This window comes from Lontra canadensis, unplaced genomic scaffold (assembly GCF_010015895.1).
Source record: "Lontra canadensis isolate GAN:19392208 unplaced genomic scaffold, GSC_riverotter_1.0 scaffold128, whole genome shotgun sequence".
Classification (NCBI taxonomy): domain Eukaryota; kingdom Metazoa; phylum Chordata; class Mammalia; order Carnivora; family Mustelidae; genus Lontra; species Lontra canadensis.
The window spans coordinates 1,796,602-1,816,852 of NW_022631122.1; the positions used below are offsets into that span (position 1 = coordinate 1,796,602).

The 20,251-nt window shown below is 42.0% G+C and overlaps 1 protein-coding gene across 4 annotated transcripts in view; it reads right to left on the minus strand.

Annotated features, from left to right (window-relative positions):
* CHD2 (chromodomain helicase DNA binding protein 2) overlaps nucleotides 1-20,251 on the minus strand; it is a 113,318-nt gene that overhangs the window by 17,742 nt on the left and 75,325 nt on the right. For 3 of the 4 annotated variants that reach the window (XM_032842338.1, XM_032842340.1, XM_032842337.1), the window contains 9 exons: nucleotides 19,451-19,626; nucleotides 14,305-14,346; nucleotides 12,878-13,017; nucleotides 8,032-8,170; nucleotides 7,685-7,835; nucleotides 6,430-6,552; nucleotides 5,080-5,208; nucleotides 4,010-4,150; nucleotides 2,172-2,306 (listed from right to left, as the gene is read on the minus strand). In XM_032842338.1, the coding sequence (XP_032698229.1) occupies nucleotides 2,172-2,306; nucleotides 4,010-4,150; nucleotides 5,080-5,208; nucleotides 6,430-6,552; nucleotides 7,685-7,835; nucleotides 8,032-8,170; nucleotides 12,878-13,017; nucleotides 14,305-14,346; nucleotides 19,451-19,626 (1,176 nt within the window). The remainder of the gene's footprint in view (nucleotides 1-2,171; nucleotides 2,307-4,009; nucleotides 4,151-5,079; nucleotides 5,209-6,429; nucleotides 6,553-7,684; nucleotides 7,836-8,031; nucleotides 8,171-12,877; nucleotides 13,018-14,304; nucleotides 14,347-19,450; nucleotides 19,627-20,251) is intronic. The other variant, XM_032842339.1, reaches the window with a different exon arrangement.

The following is a 20,251-nucleotide window of genomic DNA, read 5'->3' on the forward strand; positions in this document are numbered from 1 at the left end:
GCCAAGAACAGTAACGAGATCTAAAACTACTACCCTTACTTTTGGGGAGGTAAAAAAGGACAAGTGTGGGTTCAGAGAGAGAAACAGGGGCTTCAACTTAACTCTTGAGTCTTAAGAACACATTTGACAAGGCTTCGTGGTACCTGTTATCAATGTCTATTATATTTCTTAAATTTTTCTACATTTTTAAAAGATTTTAGAATGTTAAAACATGACACAAAGCGCCAATAAGTGAAAGCATTTTTAAAAAATAAATGGTTAGTATTAGAAGCATTAGTTTAGGATTTTCTCTTATAAATACTGGACTAAGGGGTGCCTGTGTGGCTCAGTCACTAATTATCTGCCTTCGGCTCAGGCCATGATCCCAGGGTGCTGGGATCGAGCCCCCCCGCATCTGGCTCTCTGCTCAGCGGGAAGCCTGATTCTCCCTCTCCCACTCCCCTGCTTGTGTTCCCTCTCTCGCTGTCTCTCTGTCTCTCTGTGTCAAATAAATAAATAAAATCTTTAAAATACATACATACATACACACTGGACTAAGGAAAAACCAGGAAACAGATCAGCTCAAAAGGCTGGTTGTACAATGAATTTATTCAGTCAGTTTATACATTTACTGACATACCTTTCTCTTTAGAAATACTTCTAACACCCAAATGTACTTTAACATAAGAATCGCTACTTGCTGTCAGACAGCAAAACACAGAACAGTACAGAAAATTAAGAAAAGTGAGTTAAGGACAAAGAAAAAATATATATATGTGTACAGATTTTTGAGAACACAGAGAAAGGAGCAATGAGAGAGACGACTATCTTACAGGGTGAGGTCAATATTCTATCCCTTGCTGCCATGCAGCAGGAGTATTTCGAGATTTAGAAGATGAGATTCTCTTTGAGACTGAACTAACTGTTCAAGGGAGCTGTGATTTGTGGAAGGTTGGACAGAGGAGGCGGGAGGAATCGTGGAGCATGGCACAGTGAAGACCATGTGGCCCCAGTGAGGGGCTAAGGTCCCTGAGGACATGCTGGCCTGTTTCCGTTCCCACTCGAGCCCTGGTCCATGCGCTCCCCTCCCCATCACACTGCCTGTCCCATATGAGGAAAGAGACCGTGTCTGGGTATGTCTTAGCCCCGAGCACCACAGTGTGGCAGCATGGAGGACACACCACACGCTCACCACTGCTCTCACTCACCCAGCCAGAACCCTGACCTTGTCCTCATGTGATGTCCCCTGGTTCTCACCACACTAGCCACAGTGGCCTTCTGTGACCTCATTGCACCACCGGTGGTCCTGCCACACGGCCTTTATGCTTGCCACCGCCTTGCCTTGACATGTTCTTTCTTCCCCTCACCTCTTACGACCTTTCCCTCTTCCTTCAGAAAGCAGTTCAAGCATCGCCGCCCGAAGCATGCCTTCCCAACAGCCCCTGCCGGGTCAATCCCCTTCTTATAGGATCTTTAGAGCCATTTGCTAAAGAAACCCCCCAGCCCATCACAGTAGCATGAGCACAACCTGTGTGGCTATCTATCTCCCCTACTCAAATGTGAAGTCTGCAGCAAGAGAAGCAATTCTCTTTGCAACATGGTAGATAACTCCGGGGTTGGCTCAAGAAAGTATTCAGTAACTATTAGCTCAGTGAACACCTCTGTTTCCCAAATGCCTCTAAGGGCCCCTGCAGCCTTTCTCTTTTTTAATGAAAATTTTATTTATTTATTTGCTTGTTTGTTTATATGAGAGAGGGGGAGAGAGCATGTACACACATGGGGCGGTGGGGGGTGGGGGAGAGAAAGGAAAGAATCTCAGCAGGCTCTACCCTCAGTACAGAGCCCAACACGGGGCTCAATCCCACAAACCTGAGATCACCACCTGAGCCAAAACCAAGAGTCTGATGCTTAACCAACTGAGCCACCCCTACCCACCCCTACCACAGCCTTTCTGACTGGGAGCACAAGATAGGAAATCGATTCCCCAAACTTCTTTCTCACCAAAGGGTAAGAAAACCTCTTCCTGCCTGCCTATCCCAGAGCAAAAGGTCTTTAGATAGCAGAAGCCATGTGTTCCACAGTAACATACTACTGCTCAGCCAGCGGAGGCCGTGTGGCTGGACCTGGGGAAGGCAGAACCACAGCAGGCGCTGTGGCCGCACACACCAGCACCCCTCAATTTCCAGACTTACTATGCTGAATGTCTCCTGGTCCAGATCATCATCCTCATCCTCTCCAATGGGGACAGGCTCACTTCCTGCTGTAATATGGACAGGACCCTGAGATCGCTTCGATTTACTTGAAGATTTGGCATCACCACCTTTAGGCTTTTAAAAAAGAGTTACAAGGAGTCATTGTCACTGGTGCAATCCTGCCTTGCAAGCTGGACATCTTAGCTATGTCACACCACTCCAGAGGGTCCATGTGACAGGCTCAGTTTACAAAAACGGTAAAATAAAGTCTTCTGAAACACCACGTAATCAAATCTATATGATTAATGAATAGCTTAATCGTACATCATTTCCATTTCTGACTCCAAACACACCCAATTATAACTTTAGCTTCAGGACAATGCTATTTTGGCTTCTATTGCCTCATCCATAAAATGCACAAAAACATCAACAGGCAGAGATTATAAACTGGCAGAACTCTTGTACTCTATTATATAGCATCTTTTATTAATAGCCTATAATCATACACTTTGACCTAGAAATCTGTATTAACTACGATGCTGTAAATGATTGAAATGTACATGACTCTGGATACAGAAGGATGGAGATACATACATGTATGATGAACATTTAAAAAAATATTACTATGCTTTGTTTACAATTGTGTAAAATAATAGCAAAAGCATAAAAACATGGATAGGAAGATTTCAAACCATGGGAGGAAAAAAGAGTTAGGCAGAGTAATGACATCAGGAAAGAAGAATGGGGGGTGGGCAGGAAGGGGGTGCTTCGATACTATTGGTAAGATGCTCACAAAACACAAAATACACCAGCCCAACAAAACGTGCCTAGAGTAAATGTGGAAGAATACTGGACACAGTTCTATCTTGGGTGGTGGATAAGTAGATGTCTGTTAAATGGCTCCCTGTGCTTTTGTTTTGGAAATATTTCACTCTAAAAAAGAGTATCTTTCTGTGGGAGCAAAAATGCAAAGGCATCTGGCACAGCACGTTTCCGGACTTAAGAAATTGGAAGTGATTTCAATATGGGAAGTCTACACTGCTTCCAAGGTGTTATAATCAAATAGAATCTTCTTTATCTATCTGAAGTGATTTTAACATTTACTTATTCATTGGGAAAGTTGTTTCTGATGTACTGCTTGCGGCCGGGGGTGGGGGGTGGGGGGGCAGAGCAGAAAGGGCTACCCAAAGTCTGATCTGATCTTCTTTTTATACTTGTACATACACATATAAGACAAAAATTCTGAAGATGAAGAAATCTATTAGAGATTATCAGTGAATGGCAGAATTATAGCTGTTACTTGTTTCTATGTTTTAATGACTAAGGGTTAACTGCAAAATAATTTCATCAGAAGCCAGCAAGCACACACGCAACATTCTACCAGAAATCTGTGGTTTGCAATTAACCTCACAGAAGTCCCTAAGTGAAGATTATATAATAGCATCCATTTCTACTCCAAAAGCTTCTCTTGATATATTTGGGTTAACTCCTCTACTTCTCAAATATTCAAATTCATCTGTGGATTGTCTCTTCTACCATGTATGTGAGAACATATTTGACATCATTACCTGTAAATGTAGCTTTCTCTCACCTGTCCTATCTCATCAAAACTTCCCCTCTGAAACATGTAATAAGAGATCAACTAAAGGCCGTCTATAGTTTAAAACAAAAACAAAAACAAAAAAAACTCCCCAACTGCACATTCCCCTCTTTGCAATAAGAGGTGTGGGCATCCCTCTGACAGCCCCGTCCTTCCTTCTTCGATGGACCCTTAAAGAGACGATTATTTCAGGGTGCTCAAGCCCCACTGTCTAAATTCTAGAAGAAATAAGCAATACCTTCTCTTTCTTATCTTTTGACTTCTTCCTTTCCTTGTCCCCTTCTTTGTCTTTCCTAGAACTCATTTGTTTCTCCTTGTTCTCCTTGTTCTCTTTCTTCTTCTGTTTCTTTTTCATTGGACTTTTCTCTAAGCCATCATCCTAGAAAACAAACAGGGCTGTGAGCTTTTGCCAGAAACTTTAGATCTGCTCATCTGCTTTCTGAAGAGAGGAGCACTGTCCGCAATGGTTCATCACTGCATCTACACTCTGAGCTTGTTTTCAAGCACACGGCCCTACGGCACTCATTCACACAAAGCTAAGCTCTCTGGTAATAACCGGGTAAGGCTGTAGCCACAGATGCTCTGCAACTCACATCCTCTCTTTAATTCTCACAGCAACCCTTCAACCATAAGCATTATCATTCCCGTTCCACAGATGGAGAAAACTGAGGACCAGAGATATTAGATACCCATCACCTAACCGTTACGGTAGTAACCGTCGGTAGTAACCGTCATGGCTGCTACTACTTTTTGAATTCGTGTGTGCATGACAAATTCATGCCAGTTTCAGTCCCCACTGCCGATGCTCTTGGAGCTAATCTCAAAGTATCATCGCACTTGAAGGGCAACAACATAAAATCCCATGAAGCGGTCACTCACTGAAACAACACACTGAATGCTACTGATTTTTCACTTTGCTCAAACCAGAGGTCACAAACTGGCAGGCCGTGGGCCAACCTGACCCAGCAATGTGTTTTGCTGGGCCACAATGAACTGAACTGCAGAGGCATGAGGCTCCTGGTAAGCTGTAGTCCCCACCACCACTCCCTACCTTTTTCAACCACAGGGCCAGGGTGTCATGGGCCATTTATCATTACACCTCGCAGGGTTCCCTTCACTGACTTCCATTACCTATGGATCCATGATGGCTTAACAAATCACTCTCTCACAGGGGAAGCAGAGACATATATATTCTATTTTCACTTTACTGACTCTGTGTGTAAACCAAACACATTCTGAATGGTTTTATACCAGCCGGCATAATACATGTAGCCTAAAAGAACCCTCAACTGGAATTTAGCCGCGTACCTTTACTTCTCCCTCTTCTGATGGATTGTCTGAATGTCTAGGAGATGAAAACTCAACCCCATGCTCATCTTTCAGCCTGGGTTCTTTGTTTTCCTTCTTTACTCGAGGCTTCCGCTTCTTTAATTTGGCCTGGAAAGGAGAAAAAATGACGATTAAAACCACAAACCTCAAGAAGCATGACCAAGTAACATTAGGACAACTCTGCAGAGAAGCAGCAGCCCAACTCAAATGAGAAAGTTCAAAGGAGCGTAACCAGTTCTACCTGGGGGAGAAAAGGAAAACAGTAATGTACCATACCATACATGTCCCTACACTACATAAAAGCATGCATATCCTTGAATCTATTGCCAGTGTGCAGCATTCATGCTAAAGACAGAATTCAAAAGAAGGAAAAGCACATTTGTGCACAAAGATACAAATAAATCTATGAGACATAAAGTAACATTTAAAAATCTAGACTTACACTCTACCTAAAAATGAAGGCCAAGAACAAAATGCTCTCAATCCACTCAAATATGATACAGAGATCTAAAACAAATATAAACATGATCTAATCTGTCCCTCCACAACCTAACATATAATTCGTACTCAACGTGTTATCTGGAGAATGGCACTACTTATGACGAGGTATGGGATTAGGGTGCTATTTCCCCCTAAAATTCGTTTTGTTTCTAATATAAGGAAATTTATGTAAACGGCTGAGTTCTAGAGCACTGAGCACACACACCCCACCAAGACTGCGAGTGCCAGATGTAACATTTCACTGTGATTTTCTCATCTTTCTAGGCCTGATTTTGAAACGAAAAATTGGGAAAATAAATAGAGATAAGGTTCGGATGAGCTCATTAGCAAGTTCGCTGGTATTCTGTACTGAGTAAACAAGGCAGTCACAACTGAAGGCCAGTTTCTGAAGGAACTGTGGACTCTAACTATCCAACGTCACCTCTGGGATCCATCATTACAAGCAGCCCAGGGTCAGCTGGACCAGCTAAAGCTGGTGGTAGCCATACAGTAACCAGAACTATGTTCCAGAATTGAGGAAGCAGCACAAGGAAGCGGCAGTGCGTGTCTGGACCAAAGGCACTGGCAGAGGCAAGGACTATTTTGAGGCAAAACTGGAGGAGAATGGGCTTGTAAGGAAGTTGCCAAGATGTCCAGGGCCATTATCAAATGAACATTTCTATTATCATCAACCAAACCATCATGACTGGAACCTCAAAAACAACCCCTGCCTGTGGAAGGTACCGTGCAGTGCAGCGCCCGGAGAGCGCAACGTCCCTTGTCCTACCTAACTCTGCAGGGTCGGAGCCTCGGGCCTCTGAAGGGTGCCCGCCCGGTAGCCGCACTCACCTCTTCCCCGCTCGTCACGGCCCCCTTCTTCTCCAGACTCTTCCTGAGCAACTTCAGCAAGTAGTCCGCTCGGGTCTGCAGCTGCTTCCCCTGAGGTTTTTTATCTGTCTCCACGGGCAGAATCTTCAACAGGAAAGGAAGAGAAGCACCCGCCACCACCCATGTCCCGGTTAGTGGATCCGGATTCACAGAGACAATGAAGAACTGCGCAGTCCTTTCCCTCCCCAACCACCCGAAAGACAGATAAAGCCTCAGATCCTATCTCATGTCCATGGCTCCCAGTCACTGAAAATCCCTTATGAGCCGTTCTCATTTTACAAAATGGGATGGAGAAATCCAGCTCTCCCACTGGCTCCTACCTGTGCTGTTAACAGGGTAGAACAACTCAGGTAGGAGGGGCTTGTTGGCTTCATCTGCTAGAGCATCCCAGCCGTCGTGGATTTCCTCCTTCCAGGAGCAGGGAATCCCTGGAGCTAGGTTAAAGCTTCGTTTTAGATTGAAAATGCTTCTTAGAGCATTGCCGGAGAGCACTGAGCTATGCCAGGACATGATCCGTCCCTGCTGCCCCAGCTGGACCTCTCAGGCCAGACTGGATTTGGTCTCCGCGCTTATGGCGGGGTGCTGTCACCCTCTGAGAACATCACACATGGGATGAGCATTGTTTGACGTGCCAGGGAAAGCCCTGCCAGGAGCACAGCATGGAGCGCATCCTACTAAAATTTGAGCCAGTCAGCTTTCCCTGCTTACAGCTCTGAGCACGGCCTTCCTACCGGGTAGCCTGATTCACAACGGACAGGGTGGGAGGCTCAGTTTGTGGGAGAAGTACGGCCAATGTTTAATTCCACTACAAAAAATACCAAGGTGTGGCTCCTTCTCTGTGAGGAGAACTGGAACATGACGACTTCAAAAATGGTTTTAAACAAGAGGCCAACACTTAAGGCCGAGGACTTCTTGTATTTTTAATGATCTTACCCTGGTATTTGTTGTAATGAGATTGGACGTATAGAATTAAAATTTTAAGATTTCTCCTGTGATTTCCCCAAAATTTCACCTGGCTATTATCTTCGTCTAATAGTACCACAGTCCACTAAAGAAGGTAATATTCCCCAAAACAAAGAAATCCCAGGAATGTATTACTGTACTAATTTCCGATCTGATTCCCCCAACCCCCAGAAAATAGTAAAAAATAAGTTATCCATATAAAAATATTGTATATAACAAATCTGGAAATCTCCAGCATCACAGATTTACTTACTTTGTCAGTTAACTTAAGCTCTGGGTCGGTCTTAATTAGCTCCCAGTTTCCATAGCCATGTTCATAAATTCCCAGGAGAAGTCGTGAATCATCCTCCACCCCCCACTCCACATCGAAATGTGCAGCTTTCACTCGACAAGTTAAGCAGTATCTAAAGAAATTTCAAAAACAGGAGGACATGAGAGGAGGGGCCTTTCGAACTTGGAAATGAACACAAGTGAACATGGACAAACTATCCTAATGTGTTACACAAAAGACAATAAAAACACTACGTAACAACACACAACTAGAACTTCAGCTCTTTCTTACAGCACAACCACTCACGTGTGTGCCCAGAATAGACTCACTTTTTTTTTTCTTCGGGGTCCACAGGGATCGATTTGTGCAGCATCTCAAACTCTTCCTCATGTTGTATAATGGATTTCACATTAACCTGGACCCCCGATATTTTGATTGTTGGGCCTCTCTTTTTCCCTGGTCCTTTCCCTAAAGGATACCAATTTCACATCCATTAAGTGAGAATGTGCTGAGTTCCACAGAAAACATTATCAGCAAACACTGAAATGCTTACTCACTCGATATAGATCTCTTATTTTGTTAGTTCAAAACAGTTTCTCAACTAACTTTCATAAAATAATCTCTAAACAGGGGTGCCTGGGTGGCTCAGATGATTAAGTCTCTGCCTTCGGCTCAGATCACGATCCCAGGGTCCTGGGATTAAGTCCCGCATCGGGCTCCCTGCTCATCCTGCTTCTCCCCCTCTCCCTCTGCTGTTCCCCATGCTTGTGCTCTCTCTGTCAAATACATAAATAAAATCTTTAAAAATAATAGTAGTAATAATCTCTAAACAATTCAGCTTTTGAAGATTTAGGATTTTTTTTAATCCACTGGTATTTATAATTCTATTTCAATCTTCCTATTTTATACTTTGGTTCCAAAATTGAAAGTAAAGGAGATTCTGAAGGATTAGTAGTAATACTGAAGTTTTTTCTTTTGTTTTCTAACTATCCTATTAGCAGAGTTCAAGAAACTCAAGTGTTTTCAAGATGATTTTCTCTATTAAAAAATAGACGATAAAGTTAATAGCATTTGAAATGATGAACAAAAGGTGTCATGCAAATATTTCCTTAGCCCTAGTGTGTCAAATTAAAATAATCCTAGAATTAAAAATGAAACCGAATCAACTCTAGCCAGATGTTGGCAAGATGATGGCACAAGATAATGACACTTGTTTGTGAGAGGAAAAGATGGCTCCCAGCCTGAGAAAGTGTTTTTTTTAACATTCAAGTTGATGAAACGGTGCTAAAATTATAAATATTTAGATATTCTTCTGTACTCCTCTAGAATTCAGTTGCAAATGCTATTCCCAATAATTCTGAAGACAGTTGGAACAGAATGTGTGAAAATGGGAAAGGCGCTTCTCTAAAAATCAGAAATCTGAGATTTATTCCCAAATCTACACAAAGTACCCCTTGCTCTTCTCTCTTCCCCTCTAACTCCTAGTTATTGACCTCTCTGTGTCTCAGTTTCCTCACCTGTAAAATAAAAGGACTGCAAGAGAAATATAGGCAAAGGTAAAGAGATAATTCAGAGAAGGAAAAATAAATGATTCCTAAACATTTGAAAAATACTTGACCTCACTCACGATCAGAGAAATGCAAACTAAGTAATATACAGATACCATTTCTAACCTATCATGCTGAAAAACTCAAAAATTTGAAAACATTACACTGATGAGACCAAAAGGAAACAGACACCCTCATGTAATGCCTGGTGGGAGAGCACAGTGCAAGCTGGCATGCAAACGAAATTATTTACCACAACACTAAAGCAAAAGGTTATATAACTGAATGTCCCTTAACATACAGCATATCCATAATGGATTATGCATGTCTTTAAAAAAAAAAAAATCAGGCAGTGGGGAAAAGAATAACCATTTTTTTTTTAAAGATTTTATTTATTTGACAGAGAAAGATCACAAGTAGGCAGAGAGGCAGGCAGAGAGAGAGGGGGAAGCAGGCTCCCTGCCGAGCAGAGAGCCTGATGCAGGGCTTGATCCCAGGACCCTGAGACCACAACGTGAGCCAAAGACAGAGGCTTTAACCCACTGAGCCACCCAAGACTAACCATTTTTAATGGCACTGAAACATATAGTCACCATAAAGAAAAGTAAGTAAAACTCAATACACCAGGAAAAACTCCAAATGGATCAGAGATATAGAAGTAAATGAAATCACACAAGCACAAGAGGAGAAAAAGTAACAGTGAATTCCTGTTTATACTGGAAGTAGAGGCAATGTTTTTAATAGACTCAAAATCTAAACAACACAATAAGGGAAAAGACTGATACATTAAATTGTATAAAAAATTTGTTTTTCTTAAAATGCCCTAAGCTAAGTAGAAAGACAAATCACAAATTATAGGAGAAAACCAGCAACCTTAATTAGAAAAAGAAACCCTAAAAATTAAGAAAATGGACAGAAGTGAAAATGGGTGGTTCGCAAATGGCTCTTAGAAAACACTTAACCTAACTCATTAAAAGAAAAACAAGATATCATTTCTCACCAATCAGTTTGGCAAAACCCAACCATTTGACAATATCCTCTGTTTGTGAGGCTTATAAACAAGTACCAGTATCCATTGCTGGTGGCAATATAAATTATGGTATCAGACTGCTGGAAAATTTGGTAAAATCCAACCAAGTCATGCTTCCCCAGGACCCAGCAGTCCCACCTCCAGAAACCTATCCAGAAGACATGCTCGTAGAGATACAAAACAGCATATCCATTAGACTCCGAGTTTACTACAGCTGTCTTTATAATAGCCAAAGACTAAAACAACCCAAATATTCATTACTCAGGAACAAGAAAGTCTGAATTAACATCTACTCAAATGGTGGAACACTGAAATTACAAAAGGAAAGAAAGAGGATGTCTATACGATAGGCAGTCATCTCCACACGTGAAGTATGCAGGTGAAGAACCCAATACGCGGTATGCTACCTTCTGTAGAAGAGGGACACACGCACCGAAATTCTCACAAAGGAACAGTGGAAAGATAAACCCAAAATTAATAAAAAATGGTGAAAGCAGGACGGGGGCCGGGGGTAGGGGCAGGAGGCCATGCTAGCACAAAAGTTTCTTCAAATGTTTCATCAGAGTTAAGTCAAAATGAGAAAAGCAATCCCTAAAAACTTAAAAATAACTGAAAATGAAAGAGGATGCATTATCTATTAAGTTAGTGGCCTAACTACACGAGAAAAGTCTTCTAATAACGTTAAAACATGATATTTTAACTGCACAGAGCTAGTAGGATGTATTCCTAAAGACAAAAAAAAAAAAAAAAAGCAAAAAAAAAAAATTCAAACCTCAGGAAGTTAAGATTGGCGCTAATATTTCGAAACACGTCTGTTGTAGGATAGGACGAATACATAATTATGTTAGCATTTTTAGGAACAAAAACTTTCCACTTAAGAAAAAAGTTATCGATAATCTTCCATCTGAGGGGGGGCCTGGGTGGTTCTACAGTTAAGAATCTTCCTTCATCTCAGACAATGATCCCAGGTTCCTGGGATCAAGACCCGCATTGGGCTCCCTGCTCAGCAGAGAGTCTGCTTCTCCCTCTCCCACTTCCCCAACTCATGCATTCGCTTTCTCTCCCTCTCTCAAATAAATAAAAAATCTTAAAAAAAAATAATAATAATCTTCCATCTGAATTAGAAATGCCATCCTAGATCCAGAGTACACTAAACACCAGTTCACAGCAAATAACAGGCAGGGGCAACAAGTTATGTAATGGCAGGAGGAAGCAATCAGCCAGATCCAGAAAAAGAAAGTGCATCAAGAAAGACAGATGTGGGAGGCAGGAGACTGTTAGAAGGAACTATCTCCAAAATGTACCATGAGATGGAAAAGGCAAGGTGCAGAAGAGTGTGCTTGCTGCTTTTGTGTTATAAGGGGACAAACCATGATCTATTCATTTTTTGTAATATGAATTTTCTCATCTCTAGAAAGATCCAAGAAATAGGGTTACCAGTTTTTCAATTTGGAACCTTGTGAGTGTAAAATTTATTCACAACAATTACAATGAAAAATGAAAACATGGTAAACTTAAAGTTGACTCTTGGGTGTATTCTGAAGGCTATATAAAAGCATGTATTCTCAGCACACCTGGGTGGCTCAGTGGGTTAAGCCTCTGCCTCCGGCTTGGATCCTGATCTCAGGGTCCTGGGATCGAGCCCCGCATAGGGCTCTCTGCTCGTCAGGGAACCTGCTTTCCCCTCCGTCTCTGCCTGCCTCTCTGCCTACTTGTGATCTCTCTCTCTCTGTCAAATAAATGAATAAAATCTTTTAAAAATAAATAAATAAATAAATAAATAAATAAAAGCATGTACATGGAGCACTGTCCAAACCACGTCAATTTCTTTTTTTACAAAAAGAGGAAAATAAACCTAAAGAAAATTTTGACTATACTTAGGACACTCTGAAATTCTACTTCCTTCAGTATTATCTTTAAAAAGAAAATCTAAAGCACAAATAATTCTTCCCCGGTGTCGGTGAACACCGCAAGCCAGACACCATGCTAAGAGCTTCATGTGAATGGAATCGGCCAGGAACCACTCAAACCCTCAGGGGCAGGCACTGATATTCTCCTCTGCAAATGAGACAGCTGTGAGGGTATAAATCGTCCAGCCCAATTATAACAAATGTTAGTGCCATGAAAATCTCATTGTAACAAAAATGTTTATAATATTCACCCCATATTTTGTTTACTCCAATTAACTCTCTAAATCCTTTAAGTCTGCCAAAACACAATCCATATTTGTGTAACCAAGATGACTCGTGATGCTTGTGATCTGTAATGTCCTCATCTGCAGCCAACCAAAATACAGATGTATCCACTCGGCTCTGCCCACTCAAGTCTTTACATCATTCAAACCAATCTAAGGTTTCGGCAGCAACATCAGAAGAAACACTCACGTCGCTCATGACTCTCCATTCCCCACCTTCTGCAAACCGACTTCATCTGTGAGCAGATCTCTGGGGTCCTACAACACTGAGCTCACGTAAGGGCAGGTCAGAATACACACCTCAAAGGATTAGGGATGCGTGGGATAGAAGCCTGTTCTTCAAAAACAAAGCCCATCAGAAGCACAATCCCCAATCCGCAAGTGCCAGATCGGGGAGAACTTACCCTCGCTGGCGTTTTCCTTCAGCTGCTCTTCGTACTCCTGCATGGCTGACACACAGCTGTTGTGAATCAGTTCCCCCAGGCGTTTCAGATCTGCCACAGACTTATCTACCAGCTCGGCATCTCGTGCTATGCACTCCAGCCTGAAGAAGGACAAATACAGGGACAGATCAAGGCCCTGTGCCCACCTCCCTAATGTCCCATGAGATACCCCCTGGGCTCATCTAAGCCTGCTCCTGCAAAAAAAACATGACATTCTTCTCAACTTTATTGATCATTCCCAGGCTCCAGCAAGAAGGCCTCCAACAGTGACTGCGGGCTGACCCACTCATTTTCCATCATCAGGAACTGTGATTCGGAATAGTCCACAAAGTAATTTCAAAGAACACAGGGGAAGGAGTTGGCTTTCTCTGCTAACTAGATGGGCTGCCTGACAGTGGCAGTAGGAGAAGTGCCAAGGCTGTCTGCACTCGTCTGCTGCCTTGTGCTTACTTTCCTCCCTCCAGCCTACTTTCATTCTTTACAATATTCCTAGAAGCAAAGTACAGTATGTTTCAGCGATCTCATATGGAGCGTGAGAACACACCAATGTCCAAAAATCAGTCTGCCAGAAGGGGCCAGATGCACTTTTCCACACCCTGGTGGTTTTTATGGTCCCCACCTCAGACAAGCATTCTATCCTGGGTGGCCAGCAACAACCCTGGAGAGGTGCACCTGACCTTCTTGGTTCCACTGCTACGACTGCTACACATCACGGCTTCCTCTCCAAATGGAGAGGACAAACACAAAACACACAGGCTGTAATTTCCTTCCACTCCATGAGTTTATCAGGAAGAAGAGAAAGGCATCTGCTATTTCCTTCAAGTCAATACTATTATTTATGGACTATACTGCTGATTCTGGACAAAGCAAAATAATGAACTAGTTGAGGTGGTCTTTTGTTAAAATCCAACTTCTGAGTTCATTTCCTGAATGCTTGTAAAACAGTAATGACAGCCAACCCTCTAGTAAGTTCCTGCTGGCGAGATGTTACTTACACTTAATCCCCATGACACCCTACTAAGAAGTAGAAGGCTACAAAATCATGAATTTACATTACTAAATAAGGACTAAATGCGTGCATTCTTCCAAATGGAATTATCTGAACATCTCTTCTGGAAATCATTTCCCTGTATTCTGCATGTACTTGCTTCATGTTCCACTCAAGCAAAATCTCTGTACAGATGGTCATTTTTGGCATCCCTCCCCAAAAGGACGTGTACAATCACACAAGATATAAATATTTGTAAAGGAATGTTTCCAGGATAAAAAAGATAAAAAAAAAAAAAAAAAGACGTTCCCAGCATTAGCATTAAGTGGGAAACAGTACCCCCCTCCAAAAAAAGCCTGCTACATAATAAAAATGAGAAACAGGTGAATAAGGAGCTTACCGTTCAAGAGGGAGACCAAACTTCTTATATGCCTTGATGAACCTGAGAACACAATCAATAAAACACATTAAAAAACAGAGGCTTTGGCTCTGTTACTGCAACATATCCTGTGGTGAATGGACCATGCCACACACACTGTGTGAAAACAGACTGAGCCCAAACCATGTGACTGCCACTCAACAAAAGAATGCTGAATGTCTTTGAAACTGGTCCACTTAAAATAATGAGCGCTAACGATGCAGTAAAATTAAAGATCAACGTTATTCTCAGTGACTGATCAAGAAACCGTTAAGGAATGTAAAAGATAACGGTGATCTAACTCTAATAGTACCCTTTTTTAGAAGGTACAAGTTTATGGAGTTCAACACGTAATTAACGATTCAACCACAACTCCTGAGATAAGACCCCAACATGGTTAACAGCTCTATCCAGGGACTGTTAATATCAATCCCATACAGTAATATTTCTTATTTTCTGGCCCATAACACAACTGTAAGATTTTTAAGACTGACCCAAATACTTCTGGGAATAAGGCAAAGTAAAATAAACATGTGATTTAAAACTTCGTAGACAAAACTACTTTGGAAACTCTGCTGACTTCTTCTGCCTGACCTTGTCTCCAAACAAAAATCCAAACAATCCTTCCACAGGTCTGTACCCTAAACTATACTGTACGTCAACCGTGTCATGTTTCCCTCCTTAGAACCAATCACTAACACTTTTACTGAAAAGCAAGAATCACTGTACTCGTCCACATCACTAAAATCATCTGGTTAGGCAACAAATGTAAGGTGAGATACTTTGGGGGGATAAATGGAAAAGAGAACACAGCAACTAAAGAACAGGGACGGGAATGAGCAGGCCCATGGCTGGGAATCAATACTAAGGAAGAGCACGGACAGAAGGACTAGAAAAGTGTTACATGGGAAAGTGAACGTGAAGCTTATTCCTCAAGTCTACATTTCTCCTTCTTAATATACACGGAAATATTTCATGTATAAAATAATATGATGTTTGGGGATTACTTCGAAGCAATCCTAGGAGGGAGAAGCATTTCTGGAATGGTGGAGTAAGAACTTCTGAAATTCTGCTCCTCAATGAAAGCAGTAAGAACACTGGCAAAACACTGTCCCAATGGACTTTGTTAGAACTCTGGCATTTACTCAAGCAAACGGCTGGAACTTGGTTAAGTAAGAACTGAAAGCTCTCTGGCATTTTACCTTTGCTCTATTCCCATGCTCCTCTCTCCACACTCCATGACAGCCTGGAAAACCAACACCTTTGCAACTACAGTAGTTGTCCAAAGCAGCAGCCTATCGGCCACCAGAGTAGGGAGAACAGGTCTGGAGCGACCCCAAAGCTCTTTTCCATGAGAACATGCTATATATGACCTGGCAACACCCTGAGAAGCTCCATTCTCAAGCCTGCATTCCTTGACCTCTCTGTGAAAACTACGGTCCGTAGTTCATTGGTGAAAACAAATAGAAGCAAAGGTTTAAGACCACAGCTACTTCAGGCAACATAACCAATTTGGGGTTAAGAACAGGATGACCAGGGACGCCTGGGTGGCTCAGTTGGTTGAGCAGCTGCCTTCGGCTCAGGTCATGATCCTAGCGTCCTGGGATCAAGTCCCACATCGGGCTCCTTGCTCGGCGGGGAGCCTGCTTCTCCCTCTGCCTCTGCCTGCCATTCTGTCTGCCTGTGCTCGCTCTCTCTCCCTCTCTCTCTGACAAACAAATAAAAAAAAAAAAAAAAAAAAAAAGAACAGGATGACCAAAACCTGAAAAGCAAAAAGTGATGGGAATGTCCACAGGGAGCTTTGGAAAGCTGACGTGTTCCTGAAAACCTATAAAACCACACGAGAGCAAGAGCGTGTACACGCACAGGAAAGACCTGAGGTGGTTCACCTGTCTGTCACCTCCAACCAGTCCCAGGCGTGTGCAAGCAAGAACTGATGACAAGGCAGAGCCATACCATGCCTGCCAGACCACTGAAAACATGCCCCCGATAAACACATGGAGCCCTTCAGCAAAAGCCGGTAGACTTACTGGCTCGAGGCATTTAAGCAAATCTCTGTCCAACCATTGGCTAATGGCTAAGCTAGATGAGCAGAGACTTGAAACCACATGACAAGGAATACAGACTTCACAGAACCAGTCCGGGAAAGTGACTAAACGAACAAAAAGCGAACAGCAAACACAACTGGCTGTCAGGGGAAATCTGATGTCCACACCTGCTACACTGTACTACTTACAATGTCCAGTTTTCATCAAAAATTATAGAAAACACAAAAACAAAACAGTAGGACCCATACACAGGGGAAAAAAAAAAGCAATCAATGAAAATGGTCCCTGAGAAAGTCCAAAAGTTGAACTTAAAAAACTGGACTTCTAAAACACAGAAGAAATTAAGACAATCACAAATAAACAAAGATAAAGAATTTGCTGCTACCAGACTTGCCCTAAAATACTAAAGAATCCTTCAGGCAGAAATCGAAGGACACCAAACAGTAACTAAAATTCATACAAAGAAGTAAGAAGAGTAACTGAGTAAGTATAGAGATAGCATAAAAGTACTTTTGTTTGCTAATTCTTTTCTCCTGATTTTTAAAAACTGCATAAAGCAGTTCTTATAAAACTGTGTTGAAGGGCGCCTGGGTGGCTCAGTGGGTTAAAGCCTCTGCCTTCAGCTCAGGTCATGATCTCAGGGTTCTGAGATCGAGCCCCACATCGGGCTCTCTGCTCAGCAGGGAGCCTGCTTTCCCCTCTCTCTCTGTCTGTCTCTCTGCCTGCTTGTGCTCTCTCTCTCTCTGTCAAATAAATAAATAAAGTCTTTAAAAAAAAAAACAAAAACTGTGTTGACAGGTTTATAAAGGGTAAAGATATAACTTCTGTGACAATAATAACACAGGAGGGGGGAGAGGAATGAAGTTATATTGGAGTTAAATTTTAAATACCATTAGAATTAAGGTGATGATAATCCAAACTACACAATCGCAAGTTAAGGTACTAATTATCATCTCGAAGACAACTACTAGGAAAATAACTTTGAAAATATAGTAAAAGAAACTGTATAGGAGAATGAGAAACACAAAGAAAAACAAGGGAATTAAAATGGTATATTAAAAACTAACCTACATAACACAAAAGATGATAGTAATGGAGGAATAAAGAAGACACAAGACATAAAGAAAATAGCCAAATGCAGATATAAATTCTATTTTGTCAGTAAATACATGAAATGTAAATGTGATTAAAGACTCTGATCAAAAGGAAGAGACTGAGGGGCGCCTGGGTGGCTCAGTGGGTTAAGCCTCTGCCTTCGGCTCAGGTCATGATCTCAGGGTCCTGGGATCCAGCCCTGCATCGAGGGCTTCCTCCTCTCTCTCTCTCTGCCTGCCTCTCTGCCTACTTGTGATCTCTCTCTGTCAAATAAATAAATAAAAAGTCTTCAAAAGGAAGAGACTGAAAGAATAGATTTTTTTAAAAAATGATAGAACTACATACTGTCTGCAAGAGACACAAGCCAGACTCAAAGACAGGCATACTGAAATGAAAAAGATAATGTGCATACAATATCCAAAAGAGACCTGAAGTGGCTATACTAATACCAGATTTTTTAAATGAAGTTTAGGACAAAAATTATTACTGGAGACAAAAGGACATTTTATGAGGATAAAAGGGACAATCCATCAGACAGAAGACATACCAGCTATAAAATGCATGCACCTAACGAGAGCCCCAAAATACATGAGGCAAAAACTGACCAAAGCAGAGGGAGAAACAGACAACACAACAGTAAGAGGTAGAGACTTCAACACCCCATTTTCAATAACAGCTAGAACCACCAGCGAGACAATGAGTAAGGAAATGGAAGACTCAATCCAGAATCAAACATCTGTAGGACACTGTGTCCACCTAGAGCAGAATACATATTCTTTTGTAAATAATACTGAGGGTAAGAGGAGAGAGGATGTTATATAGAAGACCGACTACAAATTCAGAATGGTTAAGATGATAACATGGTAAGTATGGGGGTAAATACCCTCATGTGTCAATGTTTGTATATATTTATACTTTTCCCTAATAAATTAAACAAAACAAGAAGAAAAGAACAATGGTAACATTTAGGGGAAAATAAAAACTTCATAGTTTAAAACACATTGACCTAGAAGACTATCTCATATAATTATAATATGCATTGGCTCAGAAAGCTGCCTTCATACTGTTTTTTTAGCCTAAACTAAAAAATATCATGCAAAGTGGTTGGGAAAATGGCTTATGCAATAATTTTAGGTCTTTTTGGAGGGTGATGTGTGTGAATTAAATACCAACAATGTGCAGTACAGATGGACACAGAAAGATACTACATCAATCAGATACTAAAACCAATCAGAGGCAGGAAAAAGGCTGCAGAACAGTATGCTGGGTGCTCATAAACCAAACCACCACCAAACTGGTATCAGTACTAACAATGACAGGGAGTGAACTTCAGAGACGAGGGGTATGAGGGCAGCGTTATCCGTACCATTTTAATTTTTTATATTCATACTCTTTCTTTAATACACACAGACAGGTGTGTGTCTCTATGTATGTTTGCATGTATGTATTCCTATTCTTTTATTTTTTTTAAAGATTTTATTTATTTGACAGAGATCACAAGTAGGCAGAGAGGCAGGCAGAGAGAGAGGAAGGGAAGCAGGCTCCCCGCTGAGGAGAGAGCCCGATGTGGGGCTCGATCCTAGGACCCTGAGATCATGACCTGAGCCGAAGGCAGCGGCTTAACCCACTGAGCCACCCAGGCGCCCCTGTATTCCTATTCTTAAATAAAAACAAGTAAGAAAGGCTCAGCCCAAGTTTGCCTCCAACTGTCTCTTTTGTCTTGGCTGGACTTTGGTGAAATCGCTCAGAGTAACCAGAGAACAGGGAAAAAACAAGAGCTGGGCAATGCGACAGTGACCTCAAGTGAGGAAAACCCTGCAGGGCAGAATCTTCCTCAGACTTGTGGCATGACTCCATTCCCTGCCTTCTTTGCAGGCACCAGCCCCTGCCCGCCCTGTCTTCAATGTCAGGAATGCCATCAGCCCACCGCGCGCAGCATGCCCTCCAGGCGCACTCCAGAGCGAGAGAGCAGACCCTCCACCAACCTTCGGATCTCAGCGTCAGTAAATCCCTCGACAAGGTCCTTCCGCACGCTTCGGGGACGCCCTCTGCGCTTTGGCTTCTTGTCATCATCAGAGTCATCCGTCTCGCTCTCGGAGGCAGAGGATCTCTGCGCCTGCCTCTTAGACTCAGTGTCAGAGTCACTGTCATTTGTCTGAGCCTGAAAAGGCAAAGTCCCATTGTAGCAAGGGCCAGCTGCCAAGAGTTCAAAGGACTAAAACCAGCCCATCTTAATTCTTTAGAACTCAGAGCTTTTCATCATACTGGACAAGTCCAATGTGGAGGCTGGTGTCATGTAAAGAAGGAAGATCAGCTTGGGACAGTTACCTTCCACAGACGTGGTGCAACGTAATGACAAGTGAAATGGAATAAAAATATTTGAATTGTAGGTTTGTGTTTACTTCCTTAGGTAAGTTACCCCTTTGTGCCTTGGTTTTCCATTTGTAAAATGGGGATAACTACCTATTACTTGGGTTTTCATGAAGATTAAAGGAGTCAACAGGTGTAACAGCACAACTACGCCTGGCACACAATTACTGCTCGATCACTACCAACGACCATCAGTGAATAGATCTGCTAGGTCCAACAAACTGGCTGATGAAACTTATTCTAACCTACTTCAATGCTGTTGCAAAAATCGAGTGAGATCATGCTTGTAACAGTGCTTTTTAAGCTGTAAAGTATATGTATGTTTTTTGTCTATGGTTATATAATTTCTTAGTAAGTATGTATAACAAGTGCCACAAATATGTGAAGGCAAAAAGAGGCTGGCTCTGAAAGTCAAA